Here is a 10,474-nt window from a genome sequence, read left to right on the forward strand (position 1 = left end):
TTTTTAAAGGGCCGGGGGTATCGTTTTGAGGTAGAATGTCCCTGAATTCGATTCCCAGCATCACACACACCAAATTAAAAAAAGTGAAAATGTAATTAATTATCCAAATCTACATTGAGTTTTCTGATATTAAAGACTTAACGCATCTTTAAGATTCTTTAAAAAGACTTAAGACATCTCTAAGAAACTTTGGGGGGGTTCTGACTAGAAGTCAGAGGAAAATTATTTTCTGGAAAGGTGGAAATAAAAGTTATCTACGTTTTCTCTGAATACCTTTTCTATCATTTTCAGGGAGGGAGCAACGGCGGGCTGGGAAAAAACTAAAGCGAAAATCTCGCAGCACGCCCGATACCAGGTCTGGCGTGCGCCAGTCGCCCGCGTCTAGCTCCGGAGTCCCGCCTTTCCCCGCCCTTTCCCTTCCTCAAGATGGCGGCCACGGCTACAGTGCGGGCACGCCGCGCGGAGCATTCTGGGAGCGGAAGCCGGCTGCGCCGCGGCGGCCGGACCGGAAGAGGAGGGTCTGGGCCTGGCGGGGCCGCGGGTGTTCTCTGCCGCGGCCGGTGTTCGCGCTTGGCCGGGATCCGGGCGTGGCGGGCGGGTGTGTCGCGATGCCGGAGCTGGCGGTGCAGAAGGTGGTGGTCCACCCGCTGGTGCTGCTCAGCGTGGTGGATCATTTCAACCGGTGAGCGGGCGGCGGCGGCGGCTGCTGAGTCACGGGCTCGCCGGGGGCGGCGGGCGGGCCCGGCCGGTGGAGGGACGCGGGCCAGCCCGGGCTCGGCACACCAGGCCGGCCGGCCCTGGGCGAGCCGCGCCGACCGCGGGCCGGGGCCGGGGCTCGAGGGAGGGCGGCTGGGGCCCGGCCCACTTCACCGTGGCCTCTCCGCCGGAAAGACTCGGGGTCCCAGGAACGCGCTCCACTCCGCCCCGCGCTTCGGGTGGCTGAAGCCCAGATTCTGGTCCGAGCGCCCCGAAGAGCTGCCTGCAGGGGAGCGACCCGTGAAAAATGCCTAAGTGGGAACCTGATTGGACGGTAGCTTAAAATGTAGATGAGGTGTTTCTCTCCCTTTTTTTTTTCTTTTTTTTTTTAAATAAACGAAGTCGGTGGGCGATGTGAGCATTAGTAAAGTGAGGGGGAAAGGCCCACAGAGCACCTGGGGAGCGCTCCGTGTTCGCCACCCTTTGCATTTCCCGAGCTGCTCTTCCTGCTGGACCTGTTGCACGTGTTGAGATATTTTTACAGGATAAACTACTTTCATAAGCGATGTAAAGGACCATTTGGGGGATCTGCTGTAGTCATGGTGATCATGTGCCCCTTCCCTCGCACCTTGATTGGTGCGACTAATTCAGCCAAACCCAAACACTAGCTCAAGACTGGATAAGGTTTACAGTGCCCCCCCCCTTCGGTTCCATTGCTTCTAGGAGCCTCATCCTAACAGGATGTGTGGGAAGTTCTGTACATTACTGCACAGTAATGACGGTTGTGCTCCCGTGAGATACTAGAAGCCCACTCTGGCAGGCACAGGTTGGGGCGATTCAGACACTTAGAGCACAGCGCAGGCAGACACGGTTAACTGCTACAGCAGATAACAGATGTAGGGTTTTCTCAAAAACAAATCGACTTCCATAGGTCCAAAGAAAAGCCCATGGAAGTTTCCTTTGAAGTGTGGAAACTCAATGTTTGAGGTGTTCACAACTTAAAAAAAAAAAAAAATAGAGTCACCAGAAATATAGAATCCTTAGCTTTAATCCAAATATCCAAATCCCAAATTTAGTAAGCATATATGTATTTGCCACAGTTAAACCAGTGTGAAACTAGCAACTGTTAAGGAAATGTAGTTCATTTTCCAGTGGCTTTTGTTTTGTTTTGTTTTGTTTTTTTGAAGATTTAAAGAAGTTTATTAGAAAGATAGAAGTACAGAAAATAGAAATGCAGCCCCATGCCAAGATGGCGTGGGGGGGTGACTCGAATGAGTACACCCCAGAAAACAGAAAAAAAGGAAAAGATAGAAAAAATACACCCCAGTGGCTTTTGTTATTTAACATAGAGTTGTACTGTTTCTGTGTCTGACATATTCTTGAAGACCAGTGAAGAAGAGGGAAACACTTCTAACTCCTCAGGAAGAAATCACTGAGGAGGCTTGAAATAGAGGAATTCTAAAGTAAAATCTTCCTGAGTCAGCCCTCCTTCACTGTTATTGGTCACCAGCTCACTTCTAACTTCTGCTTAATAAATCACAGAGGCTACAAATAGCCTATCAACCACCTCTGGGTGGGAATCACTACCTATACTCCTATTCTTTACCAGAATAAAGTAAATCTACAGAGGCTTTATGGACATGGGGCAGATGTTCCAGAGAACTGGCAAACTGGAAGCCAGACCATAAAACTGGTATTACTCTCACTTTTTTCTCCCTGAAGAGATTTGAAGAAAGTTTAGAGAATGGCAAAAAAAAAAAAAAAGTTTGAATATATTCCCAAATGTTCATTACTTTGAAGTCAAGTGATAAGGAAAAACTTATCAGAATGTGTTAGTACAAAGTTCATCGATTACTTATATTTACTATGGTAAACTAAGCTGGCCCTATTCCTTTTGCTGAGGGAGATTAGTTCCCAGGTAATGTTATCTATGCTATGGATATTTGCTGTTGAGTACCTAACCCTTAGACCTGTGTATTTGCATATGTTTGCAAACTGAACGTCTGTTTTCTCTTTTAGAATTGGCAAGGTTGGCAACCAGAAACGTGTCGTTGGTGTGCTTTTGGGCTCATGGCAAAAGAAAGTACTTGATGTATCCAACAGTTTTGCAGGTAAAAGACAAAACTACATTTTTCTAAGTATGGCTGAAATGTCAATTTACTTTTAGAAAATAAACATTTATTACCACTCTACAATCCAGAGATCCTAATTTAGAATTGCTAAAATGTAGCCAGGCGTGGTGGCACACACCTGTAATCCCAGTTCCTAGGAGGATCACACACATGTTTGAGGCTAGCCCCAGTGACTGAGTGAAGCTTCAGCAACCTAGCAACACCCTGTTTCAAAACAAAACGAAGAGCCAGGGGTGTGGCTTGGAGGTAGAGTGCCCCTAGTTTCATTCTCCTGTACCAAAAAAAAAAAAACCCTAAAATATTAAAAAGGGAGCCTGAAGGCTACACACTGGACCACACAGTAAACATGTTTAATTTGCAGGTTTTAGGGCCCACATTGCAACTGCTCTTCTGTGCTGAAGTGCAAACAAAGCTACAGTGTGCATGTAAACGAATGAGTGTGACTGATCTCCAGTAGAATAGGTCATTGGTGTAGTTTGTTAGCCCCTGCCCTGAAAGGTTTGACCATGGGAAGGACAAGGGGAAAGATGGAGGCCTTTGACCTTTAACCTTCACATTGTGACTCTTTACAGGAACTTTTATGCTCTATACATTACTGGGGGGGGAGTATTGGGGATTGAACTCTGGGACAGTTTGCCTCCAAATCATAACCCCAACTCGGATTTTTATTTCCTTTCTGTAAACAGGGTCTTGCTAGGTTGCTGAGTCTTACTACTTGCTGGGGCTGTCCTCAAACCTGCGCTTGTCCTGACTCAGTCTCAAGTACTGGTACTGCAGGTACTGCTGTTGTTTTTGTTTTTTAAGCAGTACTGGGAATTGAACCCAGGGCCTGGTGCATACTAGATAAGCATTTTACTGCTGATCTACATCCTGGCCCTCTTTTTTAAATTTCGAGACAGGGCCTTGCTAAGTTGCCCAGACTGGCCCCAAACATGTGGTCTTCCTGCCTCAATGACCTGAGTAGCTGGGGTTACAGGCATGTGCCATCACACCCGGTACACCATGTGCTGCTTTCGTGATCAAAGAAGCACCAACCAAGGACAGAATGATTGCTTGCGTGGTCTCTGGGCTAGAGGTCATTAATCCAAGTAGCTGACAGGACCGGCCAGTAGTGCAGTTTGCCAAATAGAAAATATTAGAAAGGATGGGACTTTTGCGAACGCAAGAGCATCTGTCATTTTTTTAAGGCTTTACTCAAGACTGAGGGTTTGTCCAGTGATAATACACTCACCTAGCATGTGGAGCCCTGGGTTCCGTCCCCAGTACCACCAAAACATCAAGGCTCCACCCAGTAGTTGCCAGGTCTTCCAGTTTCTTAAGAGAAACTGGAAATCTGGTTTTGGGGTTTTGTTTTGTTGTTCCTTGTTTCTGGTGGGTCTGGAACCCAGGGGCATTCAACCTCTGAGCTACACCATCTGCCCTATTTTTTTTTTAATTCTTTATTTTGAAACAGGGTCTCACTAAGTTGCAGAGGGCTTCACTAAGTAGCTGAGATTGTCCGCAAACCACAATCCTCCGTTCTTAGCCTCCCAAATGCTGGGTTTACAAGGATGTGCCACCACGCCTGGCTGGAAATCTGGGGTTTTACATGAGTTTTTCCAGCTTTTAATTAGGGCAACTAAAAAAATATATTTTTTTATTCTTTATTTTGAAACAGGATCTCACTAAGTTGCATAGGGCCTCACTGAGTAGCTGAGGCTGGCCGCAAACCTGTGGTCCTCCTTGTCTCAGCCTCCCAAGAAGTAGGATTACAAGTGTGCACCACCATGCCTGGCCCCCAGTAAAGAAATTTAATACCAGCCGGGCATGGTGGCGCACGCTTGTAATCCCAGCATTCGGGAGGCTGAGACCGGAGGATCGCGGTTCGCGGACAGTCTCAGCTACTTAGTGAGGCTCTTTGCAACTCAGTGAGACCCGGTTTCAAAATAAAGAATAAAAAATAGGGCAGGAGGTGTAGCTCGGAGGTTGAATGCCCCTGGGTTCCATCCCCAGACCCGCAAAAAAAAAAAAAAAAAAAAGAAATTTAATACCATTTTTGACAAATCAAACAATAAAAGTGAATCAGGCTGGGCATGGTAGCTCACGGCTATAATCCTATTATTTGGGAAGCTAAAACAGGAGGAGCACAGGTTCGAGAACAGCCTCAGCAATGTAGCGAGACTCTTGGCAAACTAGTGAGGTCCCACTTCAGAACAAAATAAAATTTGGCTGAGTGGGCTGCTCGGAAGAAGAATACCCCTGGGTTCATTCCCTAGTCTCACACACACACACACACACACACACACACACACACACACACAGTGACTTAGATCTGGCCTAGGGGCCTCCGCGTGAGGCCTGTGCTCTGGGTTTCTATCTAGTAAGCTAAAATTAAATCTTTTTTTTTTCTTTCTTTCTTTTTTCTGTTTAGTCCCTTTTGATGAAGATGACAAAGATGATTCTGTCTGGTTTTTAGATCATGATTATTTGGAAAACATGTATGGAATGTTTAAGAAGGTCAATGGTAAGTCTTGAGTTTCTGAGGTGTTACGGTGTGACATTGATTTGTGTGTGTGTGTGTGTGTGTGTATGAAACTAGAAAAGTCGCTGGTGGCCAGGTGGTCTGCCTCGATTTGAACAGGGGAAGTTGAGGAAATGCTCCTCTGATTACAGTAAGAAAGCAGAGGGCGTCGAATCCAGTCTGCCCGCCTCTGGAGCTCTGGTAGCGCTGGGCCGGCGCTCTGAAGTGCTGAGCGCTCCTCACCGCACCGTTCCACTCTAGTTCACTGCAGCTCCCACACCGCTTTGGAATTGTTCTTCCCGCCACGCTGCGGTTGCTGCGTGTGTGACGCGGACTTGCGTTTGTTCATCTAAGGCCTTGGGATTGTTCTCTCGCTGTCCCATGTGTGACCGGTCTGTTCATCTCATCTGGGATCTAGGTGTGTCTGGCTCACACACTGCTTATTTTCTGAGAATTCTGTTTCAGGGTGTTCTATTTCATAAGTAGGGTTTCAAATAGATGTCTGGAATTTTCAGAAAGGTTGAGGGCATAAACTCCTGATATCATACTCTCCTTAAGCCAGTTTATAGATCTTTGTGAAACAACTAAAACCTACTAATTTTTTCTTTCCTAGCCAGAGAAAGAATAGTTGGATGGTACCACACAGGCCCTAAACTACACAAGAATGACATTGCTATCAATGAACTCATGAAACGATACTGCCCTAACTCGGTAAGTGCCGTTTAGAAAACTCTTGAATGGGAGGCATTGCCAGCCAACATAGAAACACTCCAGGGAGGATTTAGGGAGTGAATGCATTCCCAGCTTTTGTTCCATAAGCTTCTGTCAGTTTTTATTGTTCTCTGACGTATGCTGAAACTTAATATATTTGGTAAATAACAGTCAGTGCCTGCTGAGCACCAGGTATGCAGTTTTTAATATCCTCAGTAACTCTTCATCCTCTTTACACACGAGAAGGCTGAAGTCCAGTGTTTATAAGGTGGGTGAGGTTTGGGCTGGCCTGACCTGGATTTCCTTGCACCCAACCACTGTACGGCCTCTGCTTGTAAATGAGGGAAATCAAGAATGAAGCAGTAACGGGATGGTTTGAAATATAAACTCTTTTGCCTGGAATAGCTCCAGTAATCACAGAAGAGCAGCAGAAATGAGTCCTTTTGTGTCGTGTATAATGGCTTACTAAGTTGCATGTCTCTGCCAGGTGCTGGTCATTATTGACGTGAAGCCAAAGGACCTGGGGCTGCCCACAGAGGCATACATTTCAGTAGAAGAAGTTCATGATGTAAGTTGGCTTGCCACAAGCCCAGGAGATCGGCACGTGGGGGTGGGCCGATTGACCAGGGGTGTTTTTGTTTCCATTTTCAAGTCAGTAAATCCTTTCTCTTTGGCAAAGAGAAGGTTGATGGTTGCTGCTAACAGCTTGAATTTGGGTTATTTTCTCCTTGAGTTTTGAATTACTAAATTTTAGAAATGGGACCAAAGAATCCAAAATTGCTTTCACAAATGAAGTTGGAGGCCAGAGTAGTCAAATGGATGTTGAGAGAAGTGCAGGGCCAGGGAGCTGCTGCGCTCCCCATGCCAGGCTCTCCTCTCCCTGGAGCATTGGTTTTCACCAGAGTCACCAGGAGCCAGACGGCAGGGCCCTCAGGGGGACCACGTCACACCTGGGTTGACTGGCTACAGAAGTGAAGGGTTGCCAGGGTAGCTTTTCTCTGTTTTCAGGAAAACTGAACTCAAGTTTAGTTCTGAGACTTGGTGTGTGTTTATGAGCACAAGATTTTGTACTTAGGGTATCTACCCTAAACTCAGCCTTAACTTCCCAAAGTCAAGAGTTTGAAATCTGGATTGAAGTCTGTTTGGGGTTTAGCGATGTAGTACTCATCCTTAGTCTCAAGACTGGAAGAAGCACCTCGTAGGGTAGCCCTGTTGATGTTCGCTGCATCTACAGAGCCAGCCTGCTCCTCCTGTCTTCCTCGTTATTAACTCCAGGGAGCACAGGTCCAGACTTACTGCTGAGTCACAGGAAGGCTTTCAGCCCTGGTCTTGATCCAGTCAATGTTAATTCTCAACTTCATTCCTTTACAAAAGAGATTTAATGCTGGGTATGGTGGGTGCACATCTGTAATCCCAGTACTTGGAAAGTTGAGACAGGAGGATCTCAGGTTAGCAGCCAGCCTTGGCAATTTAGCAAGACCCTGTTTCCAAATCAAAAATAAAAAAGGGCTAGGCTGTGGCTCAGAGGTAGAATGCCCCTAGGTTCAATCCCCAGTACCATAAAAAAGAGTTGGCTCTTTTTTATGGTACTGGGTCGGCTAAAAAAGGGTCGGCTCATGCATGCATTCATTCACACAACATTGAAACACACATTTTTCAACAAAGGATAAAGAGAACACACAGATCAAGTGAGAAAATGAAACCAGAGAAGAATTAGTACCTGGAAAGGCTTTCAGTGAGTCCTACAAGACTGCCAAAGGGCCAACCATCCCGCTATCCAAAGAGGAGCGTGCCCTTAGAGGAGTCGCAGTCCTAATTAAATCATAGCAGCACATGGCATACGTGCCGGTCCTACAGCTCCCTGGTTACCTGCGTGGCAGGCCAGACTCAGAAGTCAAGCAGTAGGGCTACCGAGCCCCTTGCAGATGTTTTCCAGCTTTTGCAAAAGATGCACAGCCTCTTTCTCAGCCACTGTGTCTGAGACGTGCCTCTTAAGTCCTACCTGGGAGTCACTAGGTGGCGCACTTCCCGGGAGACCCCTTGTGAGCGCTACTGCCATCTGGTCCCAGGGACAGTAAGCGGCTCAGTTATATTCTCAGGTACAGGTGCTTGTATTTTGTCCATTCCGGAAAGACATTTAATGTACATCAAAAATCAACCTGAGACTCCACTGAGCATCCAGCCCCAGTGTGGGCTTGAAGGAAGTCATCAGGATTTTCCTTTAAATTGTTTTTTACCCCAAAAAGAGAATTTTTCTCAATTTAGTGGCCACTGCAACATATACACAAACTAGCCATGATGTCCACGAGACCCCCAACAGTGGTACTGACGTGGCTTTGGCTTTGAAGGAAAGCTTCTGGAGCCTGAGCCACCCTTCAGTCAGTGGGCATCTTGGTAGGACACCCCTGAAATGCATCGACCAAGCAAACCCAGGCTGTGAACGAGAAGTGTTCATTGTGAGTCAGTAACTGTAGGTCGGCCTCTTCTAGGATGGAACTCCAACCTCGAAAACCTTTGAGCATGTGACCAGTGAAATTGGAGCCGAGGAAGCTGAAGAGGTTGGGGTGGAGCACTTGCTACGGTGAGACCTTTGTGGGGCATCAGAATCTCTGGCTGCCAAGAAGGTGACCCTGTCAGAGGTTCCAAGACCAGGCGTGGGGTCTGGTCCTGGCCATCCACTAGTGCCTCTCTGGTTTTAAGTCACGAGCCAGGCGTGGTGGCATGATCCTAGTACTTGGGAGGCTGAAACAGGAGGATTGCAGGTTTGAGGACAGCCTCAGCAAGTAGTAAGACTCATCAAACTAGTGAATCCCTGTTTCCAAATACATAAACTTGGGTTAGGGGTGTGGCTCGAAGGTAGAATGCCTCTAGGTTCAATCCCCAGTACCCCCACACACACAATCACAATCCCGTTTCTAATTTATGCCGTCTATACACTGAGGCGGTTGAGCTAGATCATCTCTAACGTATCCTGAGTGAGGATGTGAACGTGCTTGAAGCGATTCCAGGCTACGCTCTCCACCGGCTGTCCTTTGCAACTAACTGAGCCCCGTTTCTGCAGGGAAATAAGTTTTATCTTGGATGGGTGTTGTTTTAAAATCCTCTTACCTGTATGATCCTTATTTGAAAAGGGTCATACTTTCCATTGACCAGTAAGGTTCCTTCTAGTCCAGAATATTACTACTAACTGACTGGAGCTTCTCAAAGCGTTCTGCAGGTGGGAAAAGTGCCGTTCATTACAGCAACAGAGAAATCCAGGTGGAGAGCTTAATACAAAGCTGCCCCGCAAGTTATTGGCAGATCCAAACTGTTGATAAACAGTTGTTGTTTTAAGTGAAACTTCTGTCTTAGAGTCATCTTTTGAAGGTGCCTTGTGATGAGAAAGATAAAATATGGGTCCCCAGATGAAAACACTTGGGATAATTTATACTCCGCTCAAGTAGAGAAATAACATCTCTTTTGAAACTCACCCCTCCCTACAAAGTTGGGTGTTCTTTTAGAATGTGCAGCCCGGCGGGGCATGGTGACACACACTTCTAATCCCAGTGTTGAGGAGACCAGAGGATCGCGGTTCGCAGACAGCCTTAGCTACTTAGCAAGGCCCTTCGCAGCACTGAAACCCTATTTGAAAAAGTAAAAAAGACTAAAAAATAGGGCTGGGGGGTAGCTCGGAGGTACACTGCCCCTGGTCTCAACCCAGTACCTCAAAAAAAAAAAAAAATGCAGCCCTGCAGAGTGCTCTGGTGGCCTGATGCGTCTGCCTTTCTCGGGGTCGTTACAGAGACATCAAGGACACGACAGTGGGCACTCTATCCCAGCGGATCACAAACCAGGTCCATGGTTTGAAGGGACTGAATTCCAAGCTCCTGGACATCAGGAGCTACCTGGAGAAAGTGGCCACGGGCAAGCTGCCCATCAACCACCAGATCATCTACCAGCTGCAGGACGTCTTCAACCTGCTGCCCGACGTCAGCCTGCAGGAGTTCGTCAAAGCCTTCTACCTGAAGACCAACGACCAGATGGTGGTGGTGTACCTGGCCTCGCTCATCCGCTCCGTCATCGCCCTGCACAACCTCATCAACAACAAGATCGCCAACAGGGACGCCGAGAAGAAGGAGGGGCAGGAGAAGGAGGAGAGCAAGAAGGAGAGAAAGGACGACAAGGAGAAGGACAAGGACAAGGAGAAGGGCGACGGGAAGAAAGAGGAGAAGAAGGAGAAAAAGTAACATGTGGCTTTTTTAACTTGTAAATTAAAACCTTATCAACTAAACCAGTGTGCCATTAGAGGGTCCTTTTTCACCGTCCTGGCTTGTACAGAGCTGTCCTGACGAGCGCGCTCTGCCCCGGTCGCTCGCCGCGGCATGACGTGGAAGTAGGTGACGGGCTGGCCTCGCACCCAGGCTGCAGCGGGGAGCGGTAGCTCAGGCCTCCAGTG

At 47.4% G+C, this 10,474-nt stretch overlaps 1 protein-coding gene across 1 annotated transcript; it reads left to right on the top strand.

Annotated features, from left to right (window-relative positions):
* Window positions 1-608: 608 nt before the first annotated feature.
* Window positions 609-10,265, top strand: PSMD7 (proteasome 26S subunit, non-ATPase 7; the record flags this gene model as incomplete). The annotated part of the gene is made up of 7 exons (XM_080703380.1): window positions 609-682; window positions 2,716-2,807; window positions 5,239-5,331; window positions 5,942-6,039; window positions 6,527-6,607; window positions 8,529-8,620; window positions 9,821-10,265. 7 exons carry the CDS (start codon window positions 609-611, stop codon window positions 10,263-10,265), a joined length of 975 nt encoding a protein of 324 aa, XP_080559506.1.
* Between the last annotated feature and the right edge of the window lie 209 nt (window positions 10,266-10,474).

The sequence above is a fragment of the Muscardinus avellanarius genome (genome assembly GCF_963383645.1).
Source record: "Muscardinus avellanarius genome assembly, chromosome: 10".
Classification (NCBI taxonomy): Eukaryota; Metazoa; Chordata; class Mammalia; order Rodentia; family Gliridae; genus Muscardinus; species Muscardinus avellanarius.